Source organism: Equus quagga, chromosome 7 (assembly GCF_021613505.1).
Source record: "Equus quagga isolate Etosha38 chromosome 7, UCLA_HA_Equagga_1.0, whole genome shotgun sequence".
Lineage (NCBI taxonomy): Eukaryota > Metazoa > Chordata > Mammalia > Perissodactyla > Equidae > Equus > Equus quagga.
This window is the reverse complement of record NC_060273.1, coordinates 11,573,435-11,596,580: the sequence shown is the minus strand read 5'-3', so window position 1 is coordinate 11,596,580 and position 23,146 is coordinate 11,573,435. Positions and strand designations below refer to the sequence as shown.

At 35.7% G+C, this 23,146-nt stretch overlaps 1 protein-coding gene across 4 annotated transcripts in view; it reads right to left on the bottom strand.

Moving 5' to 3' along the window:
- Positions 1–23,146, bottom strand: part of MRTFB (myocardin related transcription factor B) — a 175,871-nt gene that overhangs the window by 109,438 nt on the left and 43,287 nt on the right. For all 4 annotated transcript variants that reach the window (XM_046668660.1, XM_046668659.1, XM_046668663.1 and 1 more), the window contains exon 2: positions 6,610–6,826. In XM_046668660.1, coding sequence (XP_046524616.1) covers positions 6,610–6,763 — 154 coding nt within the window. In that variant the 5' untranslated portion in view covers positions 6,764–6,826. The remainder of the gene's footprint in view (positions 1–6,609; positions 6,827–23,146) is intronic.

The window sequence follows — 23,146 nt, the reverse complement described above, 5'->3', positions numbered from 1 at the left end:
ACAAAAGTAAAAAGAGCTTTGACTTAATGTTAATGAAGTCTCTTGGCCCAGCAGAAGGTCTGATTATAAATTAACTATTCAATTCCAAGTAGTTTTGAAAGGTCTAAATATCTAGAGGGTTACGGTTGAATAATATTTATTAACTAATCATTTATATTACATATGTTATCTTTTAACATTGTTTTCTGAGGGACAGGAAAGAATGTTTCTTAATAAATTAGTTTCAGTTTATTCACTGGTTCAGTGTCTAATATAAATCATATGGTGTACTCTAGTCTTATGAAAATTATCTCAAATAATCTATGTAAGAAATAATATACTTCTATGACTCTAGTAACTCTAGAAAAGTCCTGTAAAAATTTTAAGTAAACATTTTTCTAAGTTTAAGATAATGTGGTCTCATGCTAGATTAAACTGTTAACTATTATTATGTTCTAAACCTTACTTTTAATAAATATGTTAATTGTTGACACTCCAAGGGTATTTCCGAAAGAGGACACAATTTAAAGATTGGCTAAGTAACTCAAATGTAGCTTCAGGGATGCCTCCTGGGTGATGCACATTTAAAACCGTCAGCTTCATCTACTCCCTCAGTAATAACTAAAGCACGCTTATGGTAGTGTTCCGACCCTGCCAGCTACAAACGGGACTGTAAATTAATGCCCAGCCCCCTCCCTCCCTCCACACATACATTGCTCGGGTGTGCTCAGCAATGCACTGAAGCAAACTAAATCCTCAGCAATAGCAAAACTATCTAAATAAGAAACCCAGAGTAGAAAAAAGAAGGTGGACAGGGTTATAGGTGCTTGTTTACATTGTGAAACGGAACACGACACTTAACAGGAGACTTTCTAAAGACCACTGTGAAAGAGAACACCTCCCCTGAAGCCACTTATCCCGCTTCTCTCTCATTTCAAAGGGTTCAAGAGACTGTGGAAAACAGAGTGTAAGAGCTGCCACAGTCAATCAGGAATCTCGTCTGCAGGTGGCAGGAGGTTCAGAGCTGGCTTCTAAATTTCACAGCTGTGTTTAGTACAAGTCCTAAAGCCTCACTTTTAACAAATATTAGAAACTAAGGGAGATTACATTCAAGGAGTATGTATTTCTCTTCTCAGTCTAAGTACTCTTCAATAACTCCTGAAAGCAGGAAAAGAAATTACCTAAACGTATCAGAATGTTTATTAACGTCCTTGAGAATTATTTTAAATATTCAAGATGCTAAATTTGTTAACAGTAAAGCCAGACAAGATAATTTTACAGAAAATTATTCATTTCTATTACCTCTACTTATAGAAAGGGAAAGCAAGAATCCTACAGTTCCATGTCTTGGCTATTTAGGATCTATTTATCTTCTTCTCACTTTTAAAACTATGAGAATTTCATGTCTGGCTGTGCGCTCTAGAGAAAACCCTCTTTTTCCCTCACTAATCTCCATTAGGCCATACCAGCTTGTGTACATTCTAAGGAACAGGGTTTTGCTCAAGACAAATGCTCATCACCTTTGTGCATTTCCAACACCTGGACTGACAGTAAGCCTAACAGGTTAATGAGGCATGGGGAAATGTTTTCAAAGTAAACCGAAAGAAAAGGCCTCTTGTGAACACATGACACTTATGGTACAAGGCAAGCAGTTTTCTTTGGCTGGATTCCACGGCTAGGCAAGGTTCATCTGGCTGTTCACAAATGTATTAATACCTGTACCAAATCCAATGCAAAGAGCCACCTTGTGTGCAACAAACTTTTGAATAAATTATTTTCTCTCGAGTAAATGATCATTCCAGAACAGAACAAGAGATGGTCTAAAGTTGTTCAGTGTGATCAATTTAACAGATGGAAAATCTTAGAAAACAAAATTTTAAGATGGGACAGACTATCAACTCAAAAACCTAACAACTGTGGTAACCAGTAATACTAAAGTTTAAAATAACAGGAACAAATATGTCTCTCCTCTTTACTGAGGCTTAAAACATGCTGACTATTTCACAGTAAATACAGTTTCAAAAAGTCTGTTAAATACAGGAAGAGAAAGGTGGCACGCACTCATTTTCCATCTGCTTGATACTATTGACAGCTGGCTTGCGGTATACCTGTGACCATGTTAACAGGATCCAGCCTCATCTTCGGGGGTGTACTAAAGGGTATTAAAATACCAACCTGTTTGATTAAAGGCGAATCTATGTCAACTTATCTGCTTACTCTATGATAATCCTGGCAATGACTTAAAGCTTAAATTCACCAACCAATATACTTATCAGTCTTGCAAATGACCTCATGAATGAGAAGCGTCTTCCTCGTGGTCCCATCTAAGTGTGGGCACAGGCAAAGAGGTGGAGCTCTTTCAGGTAGGTTGTTTCCATCTACGTTGCCTTTCCCTGCTTTTATAAAGCTACCTTCACCTTACAGCACCTGAGCTTTTCCTATTTAATCAACAGAAGAACTAATCGTCCCTTTGACTGATTTCTCTTTTTTTCCCAGTGTTAACCATCTGAAGGAATGTTAATACTGAAACATGAAAATGGATCTATTGTACTTATAAAATATCAAAACAAAGCCTGATTTCTCTGTGTGCGCTGTTTTAGTAAAGGTACATTATTTGTGTGTTTCTGCACATCCACCTTCCTTTATGAAGGACTCACTTGTTGGGAAGAGTTAACTGACTAAATGGTTGCCTTACTTTTGAGGTGCTACAGAATTATTTTGGCCACATTCAGGGGTAAAGGAAAACTCTAGTTTATCTTTACTAAACAATCTTTCATATTTACTCCAGTAGTGGAAATATTTTGCCACTCCACTACCACTGCCAACATAAATATTAATCAAAAATAAGGGAAGATCTTGGAATCATTACTTAAATGCCAACTTCATTTTCCCTGTAAAGTTTATTTATAAACTATTTGGTGACACAATCCTACACACTAATCCCAAACTGAAATATTTTCATTTTTTCCTCCAACAGAAAAGAAATGAATTATAAGTGAAATCCAAATGCTTATGAATAACAATAAAACACAATCACCAAGAAAATATCTAAATTTGATTATTGCATAATATTGAAACAGAATTTTGTATTAATTAATTTTGAGGCTAACATGTAAATTTGTATATGGTATGATTTAAACAGGGCATTAAGAAGACAAAAAAATGAAGAATAAAGATGAGAAAAACTTTAAGGTAAGAAAGTTATGGTTCTCTCATCTGTATACTGCGCGATGTAATTCCACTCTACTCACATAGCTGTATCAAAAACCTAGGTTTCTGATAGCTGTACAAGGATTCCATTTATGTCCTTAGAATGTTTTTGAAGTTAAATTAGGCTAATCTATCGTCAGCCTGAAATAAGAGTGCATGCCTGAATATAAGGTAGGAGTTTTAACTTCCTGAAGACATTTATTAGAAAAGAGGAGACTGTCTCATATTTGAGTCCTTATACAGTATCTCATTTATGAGATGTTCTCTCATTTATTTAATACTGAACAAAAAAGTACTTGAGGAAAATGCTTTAGCTTAAAAACCAACTTCATTCGAAGCTAGTTTTAGGATGTTTATAGAAATATCTTAATAAAATCAGAAAAAAAGGGGGGGAAGTCAATGCATTAATTATTCCCAGGTTATAATCTTAAAATCTAAAGTGTTAGATGTTGTTACAAAGACTTTCAAAAACTCTTTTTAAAAAGTAGTCAAATACTATTTTCTTAGAAAGAATACAAGTAACAGTACAGTCACGCGTCACTTAATGACGGGATAGCTTCTGAGAAATGCGTTAGATAATTTCATTGTGGTGTGACATCATATTGAGTACTGAAGGAGAACAACATTTGCCACCCCAAAATGTGTCTCTTTAACATAAGGATTATTTTAGGCTGGTTGTTTTTAACAAACAAAAGACTCAGAAAGTTTTCTTGGTACCTCCCCTGTTAACTGCTTAAAAGAATTCAAATAAAAAACCTGTCTCAGGAAACAAGCTATCATCTTAGCATCACATGAACTAGGTGGTAGACGGGGAGGAACCTAGAAAAGCCTGCTTGTTGGGCTCCCTTTGTGTTCTTCTGTTTCTGTGCGGCCAATGAAACACTTGTTTTCCAAACCTTTGCTCCTCTTCACCTCCCTGTGAATTGTCTTCCTTCCCTTTGAAGTCCCTGACTTCCTCCCCACCCCCAACATTTTCTTTTGTCTTTAGCGAAGGATGGTATTTAAGCAGAGTAAATCCATTTTGGTGAGTTACTTGGTTTTCTTCGGTTTCTCCCATGTATACACTGTTATTTAACTTTTGGTTGTTTTTCTCGTGTTAATCTATCTCATTTCAATTTAATTCTTAGACCAGCCAGAGAACCTAGAAGGGTAGAGGAACATTTCTTCCTCCCCTACAGTGCTTACACAAACCTAGATGGTAGAGCCTACTGCATAGCTAGGCTATATGGTATGATTCTTATGGGACGACTGTCATACATTCAGTCTGTCACTGACCAAAACATTGTTATGCAGCGCATGACTGCAGTTAATTTTAGAGAACTAACTGGGTTGCTAAGTGACAAGACTGGGAGGGTGACCACTTTTCACTGTGTAACCATTTGTACCTTTTACATTTTAAGCCATGTGAATGTATTACCTACTCAAAAAAAAGATGATTAAATTCTAAAATAGAAACCAGAGCCCCATAAAATGTTATAACCAATCACAAATCAAACATGAGTGATTACGTTACAGAGATTATGAATACACAACTATAAGACAAACAGAAGGAACAAAAAAACTCCAGCCCCCCCCCCCATTTTGTGAATGGTACTTGTGGTTTAGACATAAAATCTTCAGTGTCAGATTACGCATGTATTCAAAAACTGCTGTAACTCAAACAAAAGAGACAGAAAATGAAGATATGCCCTGGATTTTAGTGCCAGATGGATGATGCAAAGGGTTCTGCTAATGATAAAAACACTTACTGCAAAGATTCATGCATAAAGTTTGAGCAAGATGGTTTTATGAAATATGGGCATTGATAAAGCAATCCTTCTATATTATTACACTGCTTCATAAGATGTGACTTTATGTACATGTAACTAAGTTAATAAATTAAAAATTGTACTATTGCATCTACCTCCCTACAGGTTTATAAGGGGAGACTACTTCATATTTGGGCTTACCTTATATTCAGGCTTGCATGTTCAAGAGAAAGTTCTTACAAGAGAACGTGGTGAGCTGGATCAAGTAAATCCACAAAGTATAAACTTTTTCCACACACTTCCCTCTTCTGGGGCATATGACCAGTTTCTTCAGTAATTGTATATTATTGCAATTTTATGCCACTTCAACCTTATTTTCTTTTTTGAGAGTAATAATTTGAACATTATCCTGGTCCAAGAGTACCATGTAAATTTGATCACAAGTAGTCACGTTTCAGTAAATGTGGTTATACTCTCTCAGCCACTGCCTCAGATAAAGCTAGGCTCCTAATTGATGGAAGGTTCTAAAGTCATCACTAGTCAACCACAGCCCCTTGAAGGCTGTGACAGCACCTTAGTCAAAATACTGCTTTTTACCAGTCAAACTGGACACAGCTTGTGGCTAACAACAAGTAACAAACACAATATTAGCTGTCTTATTTGAAGGGAGAGCTAGAATACTCCAAAGACATGTACTAAAGAGCTAAGAATAGTAGCACATATCTTTTATCCATTTTCCTGCATACGATAAGGCCAATAATGAAAAGGATTGGGAAATACTCAGAACCCAGAAAAGTATGTAACAAGGCACAGAAGAGGTTCTACAGGGAAACAGTTTTATTTCTTCTGGCTTTTAACACTGAAATTTAAAAAATATATTTGTGAATCTAAGACTCATCAGAACTGTGGAAAGCAGAGTAAATCCAGTTGAAATTCTTAATTCTGTCCTTTAATATGCATGTTTAGTATGTAAATTTTGACATCTGACAGTTGTTACTTTTTATGTTTTAAGTATTAAAAAAAGTGTGTCATCTATCTCCATGTACATTAAAAACTGACAGTATTTTGTTTTCTGGAGACTCTAGGACATCTCTGTTATCAATGAAAATTTCCTGAACAGATAACAAACAGATAGAAAACATTCATTTTGTATACAAGGATGAGCCAGCCAAAGACTGAGAATATGGTCATATCCTATACCCATTAACATAAAAAGTACTAAAATAAGAAATTCTTGCTTTCTTAGTGATCATTAAGATAGCTCAAATTTTGCCAATTCTGAAATTAAGAGCAACACACTGGAGACAGGGAAAATGGAAAGAGAATCCAGTCAAATCCACATTCTACCTTTCCTGGAATCAGCATAGGAAGCTACTTTCCAGTGCCATTCTAGCATGAAATCTGCTTGTGCCAAAATGGTTGAATCTAAAGCTTATTTCCAAAGATAATTCGCTCCCAAAGAAACTTACAGGGGAAATAATGAAAGAACTGGATGGAAACTGAAATTCTGCCTGTTACTCAAAACCAGCCGGTACCCCTATGAGGTTGTCTCCTCTATGACAGACTGCTGAATGCAACTGACAAAAAAAATTACTACCAGAGAAAAATAAATTCGGCTCACAAAGAAGTAAGTCTTTGAACCAAAGTTGCCTGCACATGCTGCAGAACTCACCATTCTTCCTTTCGTTCAGAGGGGGTAAATGCTGACTGGACTGCAAGGAGAGTTCTTGGAATTCGTGGGCAACGGCTTCACTTTGAGGACTTGGAGCAAGATGGGCTAAAGGTCCCAATTCATCCTCGGTGTCTAACGCCCCTGTGTGATCCATTGTGTTCCAGCCACCGGCAACAGGGGGTACGAGACACCTCTTAAATGTGGCCTGTTGAAGAGACTGTCAAAATAAAGAATGTGTAAATGGATGGTACATTTATTTTTCTCCAACTTGCACAAAAGTATTAAAACAAGAACCTGGGTTCTATTTTAGGTTCACTGTTGGGTGGCAACTGCCAATTCATTTACTCTCTCTGGACCTCAGGTTCCTTGTCCAACACACAGGAATAATATACTTCCCATCTAAAAAAGCACTTACTAGGTAAATAAAAGTTGAAAGTATTTTGTATAATTTTTTGTACTATAGACTAAAGAAAGTTATAGTTAATGGTGTCATTACTTAAAGATTTCAATGCATCCTAAAATGAGACAAAAGTCAACTAATGCCGATGAAAACTAAAAAGCAGTTCAGCTTGAAAATCTATCTTAACTCTTACAAATCAAACAACTTTACATTGTCAACATTTGCAGCAACCAGCAATGTTTCAGATAATGACTCCTCCATCGGCCTGGGTCTCAGGGAGAACCGGGAACAAAACTCTCAGCTAACCCACAGTGGACACACAGTTCATGACAAAGAAACAAAACTTTATCTTAACCTACTGAGATTTGGAGTGATCATCACAGCATAACCTGGCCCATTCTCACTGATAAAGAAATTGGTAACAGAAGTACCAAAGACACAATAAAGACCCTAAATATATGACACTGACTTAGGGGCTGAGCAGTGGGCAGGAAGAAAACTGTTACTGAAAGCTGAAAGCTAAAAAGATGATGGTCCATATTATGTTGTGGCAAAACATTTGATAAAACTGTTGCCTGCTTAGTAGCATTCCATACCACAGTTTGTTTATCCATTCACCTGCTGATGGACATTTGAGTAGTTTCCAGTGTTTGACTAATACAAATAAAGATGCTATGAACATACTTATACAAGTATTCATATGGATATACGCTTTCACTTCTCGTAGGTAAATACCTAGGAGTGAAATGGGCAAATCATACGGCAGCTGCATGTTTAAACAAGAAACAACTATTTTCCGAAGTAGTTGTGCCATTTTGCATTCTTACCAGCGGTGAATGAGAACTGCAGCTCTTCCACGTCCTCATCAACACTTGATTATGGTCAATCTTTTTTATTTTGTTTATTTTAATGGGTGTGTAGTCGTATCTCATTGCGGTTTTAACTTGCATTTCCCTAATGATGTTGAGCATCTTTTAAGGTGCTTATTTGTCATCAGCATATCTTCTTTGGTTAAGTATCTGATCAAATTTTTTGCTCATTTTTTAAACTAGGTGGTTTATTTTATTACTATTTCTTCTTCTTCTTAATATTATTATTAAACACATTATTTTATATATTCTGAACAAAAGTCCTTTATCAGATACGTGATTTGCAAATATTTTCACCCAGTCTGTGGCCTTTGTATGCTCTTTATAGTGTTTTGTAAAGAGCAGATGTTTTTAATTTGATAAAGTCCAATTTATCAATTTTTTCTTTTATGGATCATGTTTTTAGTGTTGTAGGTAAGAAATCTTTGATTAAGCCAAGGTCACAAAGATTATCTCCTATGTTTTCTCCTAGATATTTTACAGTTTTATGCTTTATATTTAAGCCTACGATCCCCTTTGAGTTAATTTTTATATATGCAGTGAGATATGAATCAAAGATTTTTGTTTTGGGCATAAGGATCTCATTGTTCCAGCACCATTTGTTGAAAAGGTTATCTTATCTCCAATAAAATCCCTTTGCACCTTCATTGCAAGCCAACTGACCATGTATATGTGGATCTATTTCTTGACTCTATATTTAGTTCCCAGAGAGGAGAGAGCCACAAAAGAGGAGCCCCTAAATTTGGTGTATAAACTCTGCCCAAGTCTCTGGCTGAGCCCCAAATTATGCACATTCAGAGTAGACTCCCAAAAGCCCAGCTAAGGCAACAAGAAGAGAACTGAGATTTCAGCTGCTACTCACCATAGGAAAGACATAGTGTGCAAAAGTGAGTTCAGCAAAGTTACCTGCCTGCTAAAATAATATTCTTTAGAGGGAACCTAATAGATCCAGAGTCTCTATAACTGTCCATCAAGAATTCCATATCCGACAAAAGTACCCTTTACCAATGAAGGCAAAACTGACCAGCAGACACACACTACAAGAAATGCTAAAAGAATTTCTTCAGGCTGAAGGGAAGTGATACCTGATAGAAACTTGGATCTTAGGAATGAAAAGCATTAGAAATGGTAAAGCATGTAGATAAATACCAAAGACTAGTTTTTCCTTTTGATTTCTTTAATATTACCATTCAAAGTAAAAATTACAACACTGTGTTACGGGGTTTATAATGTATGTAGATACAAAATACATGACAATTATAGCATAAAGCTTGGGGGAGGGGTAACCATATCACAACATTCTTACATTTCTATACATTATAAGGAAGTCATACAATTTTAACTTGAAGTAGAGTGAGAAGTTAAGGTTGCATATTATAATTCCTAGAGCAACCGGTAAAAAAAATACAAATAGTTTTAGCTAAAAAGCCAATAGGGAAATTAAAAACGAATTATACTCGACCTAAATATTCAACCTAAAAAGAAGGAATAGAGAAACAAAAAAAGAGATGGGACAAACAAAAAATAAACAGTAAAATAGTTGACTCAGATCCAACGTTTTGACAATTATAATAAATGTAAATGGACTAAACACTATGATTAAAAGACAGGCATTGACAGAAAGGATTTTAAAAAGACTAAAAATGTATGTCTATAAGTGACATACTTTAAATCTAAAGATATAAACAAGATGGCAGTAAATGGATAGAAAAAGACAAGTCATGCTAACAAGAAGCCCAGGAATACTGGAATGACTACACTAACATCAAATAAAGTAGCCCTCAAAAAGATGTGTTAGGTAAGTGAATTTGCACGTAAAATGATTTATTTCACTATGGAATATTAAAATACAACTCTGAAGTCTTTCTCAAAGCTAAGAATTTTCATTTCAAATAATTTATTCATAAAATAAAATCTGTTCAGAGCAAATTAATTCTCAGATACAAGTACCATAATGCTCTTATAATGGTAAGAGGTACAAACTCTGAACATTAGTGTTAATGATTTGGGAGATCCTTTAGGCATAAGATTTTAAAATATTTTCATGCAATATTATCTATTCTTCATATTGAAGAATTTTTTCAACCTATTATTCATTGACATTATGCTCACCTTAAACTCCCACACATCCCTCTAAATTAAGAAAATTATAAGCTAAGAAAATCTTTACAAAATTTAGCAAAAAGAAAAGAATAAGTGTTCAAAAAAATTTACCTTAATATTCATGAACATTTTTGATGCAGTATGGACTATATCTGTTCTTAAATTCTACTACTAAATTTGTAACCTGTCACCTAACATCTACTTAACCGCTTGATAATTTTCTTTTGCAATTGAAATTCAACATCAAACGTAAAGAAACACTCTCTGTCCAGTGGTCTCCAATTGGGATGTTAAAGGAATGGCATTAGAACAGATTCTTTCGTTGAATCATATTTAGTTATGAAAGTAAAGCAATCATTTAGCTTTAGACAAACTATGATAAAACATTATTTTGTCTAGAACTGACAGAATAAATGAATATGGAGTTAATATCTTATATTCCCCAATAATATAACTTCATTCCGAAATGAAACTAATCCAATATTTATCCAGCACAAGGTCAAAGCACAGCGTAACACCAGTAAGAGCAACCTGGTATGTGGCTTCTGCTTTCAAACAAACCACTTCATTGTCAGATACCACACCAGAGACGGAAAAAATAATACAGGAAAAAAACAACAGGCACCACACTTTCATTTGTTCATCTACTGATGCACTCACGTCTTTTTTCTGAATGAAGTCAAGATACCACCAATAATGACCTTATATTTAAAAAGATGCTGGGGCTATTAGGCCAAGGTAGTTCCTAAATCAGTGCTAACATTTGTTCTGAACCGAGTCAAGTCCAAAGTCAAATCTTCCCACTGCACCTTACTGCTTGTGACGACTAACACACATGACATATCAGTAAAAAAAGTTTACTATTAAGTCCTACGATCAAACAAGTTGAAAATTTCATATCAAATGCACTCTTGAGAAACAGAATTTTGTGTCACTGGATTGGGTAAATTAGTGATGTCAAACCTGGGTTATTTTATGTCATCTCTTCTTCCTCCAAAGCTCCCGGTGGCAATTTGCTAAATATCTCATATTAAAGTTCAAAATTTATTTACTAATATAAGAACAAAATCTTGTCAACTGTATATATGAAAATATTTCCTTAATAATATATTGCTATTTCTGTATTAATTATCTTCTAAATGAAATTTCTTAAGGGTATCAAGAATTCGGGATCAATTCTGTTTACATTTTTATATAAATAACATTCACCTTCCAGTTTTATAATTGGGGAAAAAAAGAATTGCAGAAAGGAACACTTTATCCAATCTGTCCCTATTCAATCGTAACAATTAGGATGGAACCAGAAAATCAGAGTTCTAACATTACATGTTTCTACACAAATATTATTTCACTACATACTACTTTAACTCTTCTCATGAAAAGTGTTCTTGTTTCTGTTTTTTCCTAATTTAACTCCTGGTTTGATCACTTGAATGCTCTTATATTTAAAAAGGCTGTATAAATTCATAGAATAACAATATTTCCGCTGAAAGTTATCCTAGAACCAGTGTCTAGTATAAGTGTGTTTCAACCCTCCCCACAATATGATAATCATTTGAGGAACTTAACAAAAGAGAAACTTCTGATGGGTGCGAGTAGAGGGGGAGGATCTCCAGAGATCTGAATACAATCGGTCTTGGATAGAGTGATTCCAACATGCAGTCAGTGTGGAGAGTCTCTGATCTAGTGGAACCCTCTTATTTTACAGAGAGGATAAATCATTTGCCCAATGAGTGGGGAGGAGAGGTCAGAAGCAAATTATTACAGCATGTGGGAAAAATAACAGATTATACACAGGTACAAAGTGCTGTGGGAACCTAAAGAATTCAATGTCTCACTGTATTTGGGTAAGCTAGGAGAGTTTTCAAGGATGAACAGGAGTTTGCAGGCACAGGAGTTTTCCTCATCAGTAAACGTATAGCAGCATGAACAATTATCACCTGACAGCAAAAAAGTTCGATGGAGCTAGCACAGAAAGGGCACGACCTGGAGTGGCAGAAGACAAGGCTGGGGGTGTACGTAGAGCACAGTTGTGAAGGCATGCGGACTCTGAAACACAGTGATACGATCAGATTTGTATCTCAGAAAGATACTTCTGGCAGAGACAGGTTACTAGCAAAATCTCATGCCGAGATGCTGAGGGACTAAGTTAAGATAGTGGAAATGCAGAAAAGGGCATACATTCAAATAATATTTAAGAGGCAAAATTTCAAGGCGTGGGATGACTGGCTCATTTGAAAGGTAAAGGCGGATAAAGAACTGAGGGTGGCTGAGCTTTCCAGGGTTGGGCAGTCGGAGAAGCTGGTGGCATCATTCACAAGGCGGGGATGTCCAGCAGTGGGGAGCTCTGAAAAAGGGTATGGCGAGAGATATAGCTGTGTCATTGTAGGCAAATCACTTAACCTCGCAGGATCCAGCTTGTGAATTTAGAAAAGGGGAATGAGAAACGAAAAAAAGAAAAGGGAAGAATATTTACTACATTTCTACTCAGTCTGGCACTAAGACTATTCTCTGCTTTCCTTAATTTCACCCTAATGACCTCTCTGTGGGTAGGTATTGTTCTCATTTTACAGATGAAAAAACCAAAGCTTGGAGAGATTAAACAAATTTGAGAGACTAGCCTCAAAGCCAGGATTCCAACATCAGAGCCCATATTCCTTCCACATTAATAGGACACTTATGTGCCCAAACGCAAATAAGTTGGAGTAAATAATAATCTGAGAGAGACAGATATTGTTGGGGGAAGAGGAGTGGTGAGGAAGAGGGAGATGAAGCTGTGAAAAGATCCACTTGTACAATTCTTTAACATACATATATTGAAGGCCCAGAGCCTTAGGAACTGTGCTGGGTCCTGAGGTTCTAAAGACAATTCGCTCATAACTCTGTTTCTCCTGGAGTAAAGACCTCGTCAATCAGGCAATTACAACACAACATTATTGCTTAATAGGAGCTAGTAGAACAGGCCTGCTTCGTGGCAGATGAGGGACACTCTCCTCTTATTGTCCCATTTTAGCAAACCTTGAGAATGTAACTGGAATTAAAATCTAGACTGGAAGAGAAAGCAATCCACAGTCGCAGATGTGCTACATATAAGCAGAGCATGTTCTTGACAGCAGGTTCTAAGCCTTTCAAATAAGCAACTTCTAAGCAGGGTTTTCACTTGTAGCAGTTGGATTCTTAGGCATAGCCATTAAATACACAGCAAAAATGTATTATAAACATACCAAATACTGAGAATACACAGTATAGAAAGTTACATAACTGTTCTTCTACGCTTAACTGGCTGTTATAGTTCTAAAAACGCCAATGTGATGATTTATTTTTTAACTTGTTTACTGTAGATTTGTTTCAAATGAACATAACACGGAGCAAATTGCATACTTAACACCCTCCAAAATGATGCATTCTTGAGCACTGTAACTAATACTTAAGTAAACAATGCTTCTGAAATATTCATTGTGATCCATCTATAAATAAAAACTTGAATTAGCAAGAGTTTAAAACATATGTGCCTTTTAAACTACTACATAAAAAGACATAAAGAATTACAAAATTTTGTTCTCCAAGTAAAACGGCCAAAACGCAAGTCTTTTTAGCTTGAACAATTGTATTTTCCAAGTTTATTCAAGATGAATGATTCTCAGAGAATAAGAATTGATTAGAAGATTAATTTTAAGCTGAGATCATTTCCATATTTAGCAAATACTGGGTTAAAAACAAACTCTAATTTTGTTGAACCATAAATTAGAATTTGACTTAAATGCTAAGAAGTAAATATTTGTAAACAGATTAAACAAATGTTTTACTTAACACGTAAAAATATACTGTACTCCTATTTCCAAGTTCTCTAAGACACAGAGGGAAGGAGGAAGGGAAAAGAAAGAAGAGAAAGAGAAAGAAAGGGGAAGAGAAAGGGACACTAAAAAGAGGGAAGTCTCTTTGTTTTCTAGCTCTTTACTTTTCTTGATATTAGGAATCAGTAGAATTTAAACTCAAAGATATTTTACTAAATTCAAAAGTATTACAAAATACATGAAAAAATCCCGAAGTTTAATCTACTTGTCCAAGATATCATGACTAGTTAAGTAGTAGAGCTGGAACCATGAGTTCCCTAACATATAATCCAGTTCTTTGGTACTTAACCAGAGGAGAAACTCTCTTGTCTGAGGCAACCATGCCAGGTAGCTAGTTGGTAAAGTGAAAAAACTCAGTTACAAGAGGAGTCATTAAAAATGATATATAAATCTTAAACATTTTCTTTTCAATTGGAGCGCACAGCTGTACATTCGTTTGCCAGTCTTCCGATATAGGGTCAAGGCCTTCTCTCTGAAGACGTGTCAGCTCTCTGGCATAAACCACCACTGTCTGTGATTTCCAGTTTCCATTTCTTTAAAGTGGAACAAAAATTTAAAGGATTTTGAGCACAGAATGCATCTACATTTTTACAACTTTTAACCCAATTCTTTTAGTTTTTCGCCCACACCCAATTCAATAGTATTAAGTAACATGCCTTTGTGTTTCCAAACAGTTAACCTTTTTTGCACTCATATTTCATCAGTTTATATAATATTCAATTAAACTACATAATTACAATTATTACTGCTATTGGCATAAACAGATTTAGGAATAAACACAGCTGACCTTTGGTTAGCATACAACTTAATTAGTGAGAACAAAAATGCATCACCAGACTTTAGCGTCACCTCCTGGCCACGACCATTCAGTATGTCCTGGGACGAAGGGATTGGAGATGGTGGTAATCCAGCAAACTGGACAAGTGGATGAAGGATAAGAGAGGTTCCACCACAAAGCATTTTAAAGATTTATGTTGATGCCAAGGGCATCTCAAATTAGAAACTGGAGTCTTTTTAATTTTTCCGGAGTCTGTCAATATGAGTTACTACTTAGATATTACTTCATTACTGTCTAACTTTAGGCAAAATGTGTTAATATTGTACTCTGAGACAACAGTTCAGGATACACACCAAATAAAAGTTCACATTCAAATTTTTGTAACAGCACTCTGGCAGCCAGCGCAACTATAATTAAGCTTCTAATGCCATTAGTTAAATATGAAATAATCTATTCTCATGGTATCATAGTCCTTCAAAATGCATATGAATTCTTCTCTGCATTAAACACACTTCGGCATATATCATAAAACAGCAATTCCAATCAACTGTGAAAATTTTATTAGTGTCACAAGAGTTGTGGATAAGGCCTTTTTTGTTAATTGAGATATAATTCACATGTCATAAACTTCACCATTTTAAAGTGTACAATTCAGTGATTTTTAGTATATTCATAAGGTGTTCAACTATCAATATCTAATTCCAGAACATTTTCATCACATCTAAAAGAAATTCCGTACCTACTAGTAGTTATTTCCTATTCTCCTTTCCCCTTATCCTCTGGCAACCACTAATTTACTTTCTGTCTCCATGGATTCGCCTATTCTAGACATTTCATATAAATAGAATCATACAATATGTGGCCTTTTGTGTATAACTCCCCTTACTTAACATAATGTTTTCAAGATTCATCTACGTTGCACCAGGTATCAGTACTCTATTCCTTTTTATGGCCGAGTAACATTCCATTGTATGGCTTTACGACATTTTGTTTATCCATTCATCGGTTGTTGGACTCTGGATGGTTTCCACGTTTTGGCTATTATAAATAACGCTGCTATGAACATTCATGTACAAGTCTTTGTACAAACATACGTTTTCAGTTCTCTTAGGTATACACATAGGAGTGAAATTACTGGGTCATATAGTAACTTTATGCTTAACTGCTTGAGGAACTACCCAACTCTTGTCCACAGTGGCTGCATCATTTTACATTCCCACCAGCAAAATATAAGGGTTCCAGTTTCTCCAAATCCTTTTAATCACAGCTAACCTAGTGGATATGAAGTGGTATCTCATTGTGGTTTTGATTTGCATTTCCCTAATGACTAATGATGCTGAGCATCTTTGCATGTGCTTATTGGTCATTTATATATCTTCTTTGGAGAAGTACTTATTTAAAAATGGATTCATGTCTTTTTATTGTTGAGTTGGAACAGTTCTTTCTGTGTATATATACACACACACATATATATACATAAATATACAAACATATTTACATATAAGGATACATATATAAATGTTACCTATGATACATATATTATGGATATTAGCTCTTTATCAGATTTGCAAATATTTTCTCTCATCCTGTGGGCTGTCTTTCCACTTTCTTGATAAAGTGCCTTGACATATAAAAGTTTTTAATTTTGATGATGTCCAATTTATTTTTTCTTTTGATTGCTTGTGCTTTTGATATCATATTTAGGAAACCATTGCCAAATCCAAGTTCATGAAGATTTACACCTATGTTTTCTTCTAAGAGTTTTACGGGGCTGGCCCCGTGGCTGAGTGGTTAAGTTCGCGTGCTCCACTGCAGGCGGCCCAGTGTTTCGTTGGTTCGAATCCTGGGCACGGACATGGCACTGCTCATCAAACCACGCTGAGGCGGCATCCCGCATGCCACAACTAGAAGGACCCACAACGAAGAATATACAACTATGTACTGGGGGGCTTTGGGGAGAAAAAGGAAAAAATAAAATCTTTAAAAAAAAAAAAGAGTTTTACAGTTTTAGTTTTTACATTCAGGTCTTTGATCCATTTTGAGTTAATTTTTGTATACGGTGTGAGGCAGGAGTCCAACTTCATTCTTCTGCATGTGGACATCCAGTTGTCCCAGCACCATCTCTTGAAAAGGCTACTTTTCCCTCTTTGAATTATCTTGGTACTCCTGTCACAAATCATTTTACCACAGATGTATGGGTTCATTTGTGGACTCTCAATTTTCTAACTATAGGTTTGTCCATTTTGTTGATCTAGTCAAAGAATCAACTTTTGGTTTCACTGATTTTCTCTATTGTTTTTCTATTTTTTACGTTGTTTATTTCTGCTCTAACCTTTATTATTTCCTTCCTTCTGCTTGCCTTAGGTTTAGTTTGCTCTTCTTTTCTTAGTTTATTAAGGTGGAAGGTTATGTTATTAAGATCTTTTGGTTAAGATAGTCTTAAAGTTCTAAACTTTTCACAAAGTAACAGAATACACATTTCAATGTGTATCCACGTTATTTCTTATGATATGTGATATTCACAAATTTAAAAAACACATATTATTATGTTCAAACTAGTTAAACTTAAACATTCCCAGAATCATTTCTCCAACACTGAAGTATAAGAGGACCAAAACCACTTCAGATATCAGAACCATCCTACCCCGGAGACACTTAGCCTTTTTCTGAACATACCCAAAGATGAAAACTTCTCATTCCTCCAGAGGCTGCCCTTTTCATGTCAGAGAATTCTACCAGAAGGCCCTTCCCTGCACTAAAAGGAGTCACCACTTTGGCAGGTTATATTTTCCAAGGAAGAACATGACACTATCTCCAATTCCACATACTTTTCTTACAAAGAAGAAGACTTCGACACTCCTCCCATCAAAAGATGGGGTGTTAGCTTCCTCTGCTTGAATCTGGGCTGGTGTGTGCTATGGGGTAAGGGATGTTACATGACTTTTAAGGCTAGGTCATAATAGGTCTGCCTGGTTCCCCCAGGATATTCATCTTTGGAGCTGCTGAGATGCCACGTAAACCGTCTGACTGCACTGAGGCTGCTACACTGTGAGGAAGCCAAAACTAGTCCATGGAAAACACATGGAGACACTATAAGATGACATGAAGAGACACAGAAGGACGCCCAGACCCCAGCTACTTCAGCCACCTCCCCTTGCTGTTGCAGTTCCAGTCACTGCCTGACTGCAACCAAACCAGAGATCAAGCCAGAACTGCCCAGTCAAACTGTCCCCAAGTCCCTGACCCGCAGAAATCATAGAAGATAATAAATAATTGTTGTGGGTTTCAGCCACTAAGTTTCGTTCGGAGTGATGTGTTACATAACAACAGGAACTGGAATATTTACTCTAAGCAACATGTACTCCTTAATTCCAGGGTCTATGCTTGGGATCAGGAAGAACAAGTCCAATTAATTGTCTAATACTGGGAATACTAAAAAATACATAGTTGATTCTCAATCTTCTGTGAGTTTATTACCAATTCATTTGAAATTTTCTTATTTTAAAAACATGGTTTCACTTTTTACAATTCTGGTCATGCTACCTTGAATTGTTAAAAAATAGTTTATCTTCATTTTCTTAATTATAAGACTCAGGACTAAATCCAGTCCTCCAACGAGGATATATATGAACTGTTGAGAAACGCAGGAAGACTGCCTCACTCACTGGTGAGGCTTTTATTAATTTGGTTTGAGTTTATACCATATGAATTTTGAATAAAACCCTTTTCCATAAGGGAACGTACAGTACAGGATATCAGTTCAGAGCTCAGGTCTGGAGTCAGGGAGATGGAGAGACAAGACCTTGTACTATCACTGAGAAGCTACACGACCTTAAGCAAAGCATGTAACCTTGATAAAGCTTAATTCCTCATTTACAAACTGGGGTCGCAGTAAGCATACAAGTAGCCACTATTATAATGGTTTCTCCAATCAAAATGTTCCTCATTCTCTTCCAATTGAATTGATTTTGTGTTTGTTTTGATCCCAGGTTAAGGCCTCACATTTATCTCTATTAAAGTAGATCTTGTTATGTACGGCCCATTGCTCTAGTCACCTATGATCTTTTTAACAAACAATCATTAATAAAAATGCAGTGGAAGAAAAAACCCCATTAACAATAGCAACAAAAAGATAAAATATCTAGAAATTAATGTAACTGGAAATGTATAAAATCTCTAAAAAGAAAATGTTAAAACATTACTGAAGAGCTCCAACGAAGACTTGAAGAACCAGAGGATATTATATTCTGGGATAGGAAGACTCAACGTCATAAAGACGTCAATTCCGCCTAGTCCAACTCATAAAATTAAAATGATCGAAATAAAAATACAAAAAGGATGTTTTTTTCCTTTGGAAGTGGGGTGGGAACTGGGACAAGCTGATTCTAAAGCCTATATGGCAAAAACAAACCAACAAACAAACAAAACAAGCAAAAGTAGTCTAGAAAAGCAGTGAAAAAGAAAGAAGAGAGAGTGCTACTAGCCCTAGCATATATTAAAATGTATTACGGAGCCTCAATAATCAAGACAGTAAGCTATTAGTACATGAAGTGAGAGACAGACAAATGATACAAAAGAGAATGTCTAAAATAGATACATATATGCATGTAAATTTAGTACATGATAAAGTTGGTATTGCAAATTAGAGCTGAAAAGATGGACTTTTCAAAGAAAGGTAATGGGACAACTGAGTAGCCATTTGGTGGGGGGGAAAGTTAAAACCAAACCTAGCATAGTTTCATCAGGATAAATCCCTCATAAATCAGAGATTTAAAGGTTAAAATACGAGACCATAAAGGTTACAGAAGAAAATATGAGAAGTCCTCCATAGCTTTGTAGTGGGGGGAAAACCTCTCTATCACTCCAACTCCTCAAGCCATAAAAAAAATATAGATAAATTATATAATTATATATACATATGTATTTAAATGTGTATTTACATAAACTTCTGCATGCCAAGAAAACCATAAACAAGATCAAAAGTGACACACTAGGAAGTTTATATTTGCAACTTATAATACAAAGGAATAAACTCCTATAAACACATAAGGAAAAGACGGATAATCAAAATTTTTAAATCATCAAAGGATATGAACAAAGCTCACAGAAAAGGAACATTCTTTTAAAATATGACAAGATGCCCAACCCTCTTCATGAAGACAGAAATATTAAACCACCACGAGACATCATTTTCACTTAGATTGGCAAAATTCTGAAAGGTTAATAACACAGATTGGTAAGCCTTGGCCTTATCTCACAATTTAAAGGTGTATAAAGTGGTAAAACCTTTATGGATAAAAATTTGTTAATATGTATTAAAATGACAAATGCACTAACTCTTTGACCTAGCAATTTGTCTTCCGGGAATTTACATGTTCAAAATGAAAATGTGGGTGGGACTTCTAGAATGGCAGAGAAAAGAGGTCAGCAAATCCTCTCCCCAAAGGCATAACAAAACAGGAAAAAACTGTCAAAAATAATGATCTCAGAACTCTAGAAACAGACCAAAGGCATATAACAAATGGAGAAGTAATCATTCAATAAAAAAACTACTGAACCTTGCTTAAAAAGGGGGTAAGGAGGATTTTGTGGCATTTTGCAAATCATGTATCAGATATGAGATTATCATATATCTGAGTTCTTGCATTTAGAATATAAAGGGCTCTTACAATTCAACAATACAAGACAAAAACTCCAACTTCAAAATGGGCAAAAGATTCGAATAGGCCTTTCACTAAAGAAGATAAATAAATGCCTAATAAATACATGAAAAGATGCTCAATTTCATCAGTTACTAGGGAAATGCAACTAAAAACACAATGAGACACCACTTTGCACTCACTAGAATGGCTATAATAAAAAAGACAGACAATAAAAAGGTATTGGCAAGGATGTGGAGAAACAGGGACCCTCACACAGTGCTGGTGAGAATGTAAAATGATACGGCTATTTTGAAAAACAGTTGAGTATTTTCTTAAAGTGTTAAACATAATTTTGCCATATGATCCTACAATTTCACTCCTAGGTATCCATGCAAGAGAAGTGCAAACGTACGTCCACAGAAAGACTTGCAAGCAAACGTTCACAGCAGCATTACTCGTGATAACCCCAAACTGAAAACAGTTCAAAAGCTCATCAACAGGGGAATGGATTAACAAAATGTGGGGTATCCCAATGGAATATTATTCAGCAACAAAAAGGAAAGAAGTAATCATACGACGTGGATGAAACTAACAACTTTATGCTAAGTGAAAGAAGCCAGATGCCAAAGATCACATGTATGATTCCATTTATATGAAATTTCCAGAAAAAGCAAATCTACCGAGGCAGAAATTAGATTAGATGTTTTCTGGGGTTGGGGGTGGGAACAGGGATTAACTGTAAATAGGCACAAAGTTTCTTTTTGACATGATGAAAATGTTCTAAAATTAGATTGTAGTGATGGTTGCCTAACTCTGTAAATTTACTAAAAATCATTGCATTTCACACTTAGAAGAGTGAATCTTACGGCACGTAAATGATACCTCAATAAAGCTGCTTTTTAAAAAATAATGTAATCTATGTGTGAATGTTTATAGCACGTTTATTCAAAACTGCCGAAAACTGCAAACAACCCAAATGTCCTTCAGTTCGAATGGAATAAAAAACTGTGGTGCGTTCATAGAATAGAATACCACAGAGCAATACAAGAGATGAGCTACTGATACCTGCAACAGTAGAGCTGAATCTCAAATGCATTATGCTAAGTGAAAGAAGCCATCCTCACAGGGCTTCCCCACCTGGGCACCGCAGGAAAGCGAAAGCTATAGATACGGACCAGGGGCTGCCAGGAGAGGGGCTGATAACAAAGGAGAAGCCAAGGGACGCTGGGGGTGATGGAAATGTCTGTATCTTGTCTTGATTGTGGCTGTGCTTAAACGCCTCTATATATTTGTCAAAAATCAGAACAATGACAAAAACAGTGACTATTACCACATGTATATTAAAAATAAATTTAAAACAATGACATTGTACAAGATTATTCATTGCCGTGTGATTTTTAATAGCAAACAACTAGAAACAATTCCAGTCGTGATCAATAGGAAAGGGAATAAATTTTTGTACGCCCATACAATGTAATACTGTGCAGTTAAAAGAAAGAATGAGGAAGCTCTCCAGGTAACACTGATATGGAAAGATATCTGATTTATTGCTAAGTGAAACAGTGAGTTAGAAAAATAAGAATAAAAATATATTCATCTTTGCTAAATGAAACTGGATGAAGACACAAGAAAGCAATAGAGCAGTTCCCAACTGCGGGGGGCTGCAATGGAGCAGTTGCTGGCGGAGGAGACAGTGCACTGTAGTATTGTTTTATTATTATCTTTGAACATGTGAAAGTACTACTTATGTTTAAAAAGGAAACAAATCAAAACAAAAAGATCTTTTGGAATATCGTTCCATCCTCCGACATATATCCTGTCTCTCAGCTTTGTGTCATCTGAAATTTGTTTGCCTTCTGTATATTCATCTTAGTCAATGATTAAAATATTGAACTGAACAGAACTAGGGAAATCCTCGCAATAAACTAATAAAAATCTTTCTTAAACGGATGTTAATCCATTACTCTACACTATCCCAGTTTCACAAATTACAAGAAACATGACTACGGGCAAGTTGCTGAACCTCCCTAAGTCTCTTTGTAAAATGGATGTAAATAATATCTCCCTTGCAGAGTACAAATTAAAAGAGACAATATATATCAAGTGCTTGGAATCATGCTTGGCACCGCAAAGGCATTCGAAAATTGCTCACTGGCTTCATTTTTAGTTATGGTTTTTCCTGGCTGATGTATTCACCTAACTGTCATAGCACTCAGCCCATACTTTGTGAGACCTCGTCACCTAAGACCTGTGGTGGTGAGAGCTTTCTTCTCTGCTGGGCTGCTTGGGTTCAAATTCCAGCTCTGAAATTTTCTAGCTGGTGGGCAAGCCACTTAAACTTTCAAAACCACAGGATCTTTAGTTAAAAATGGGGATGACAATGGTACTTACTTCACAGGATTAAAAGGAGAATTGAAAAGATAATAGATTTGAGGTGCACAGCACAGCTTTGAGCACATAGTAAGTAGCTGATAAATGTTAGCAATTAGCGTTATTATTTTGTCTACCACATTCCTGATTCCCCATTATGTGAAACAACATAAAAAGTATTGCAATTATCTAAATTTTGTAAAAACCTCATGCTAAACCTCATTTCTAGCTTGTCTTAACCTTCTAATTATACTTCAAATTTTCAAACAACAGAAGTTTATTCCTACCAACTGTTTTGACACATATACAAATATCCTGATGAATAATTGATAATAGGGTTTTAAAATTTCCCTAACACAGGCATAATACAGGCCAGCTCTAAAAGCAACAAGGTTGATGCCACAACTAAAAGGACCTGCAACTAAGATATACAACTATGTACAGGGGGAATTTGGGGAGATAAAGCAGAAAAACAAACAAACAAACAAATAAACAAACAGAGATTGAAATCAATATCTATA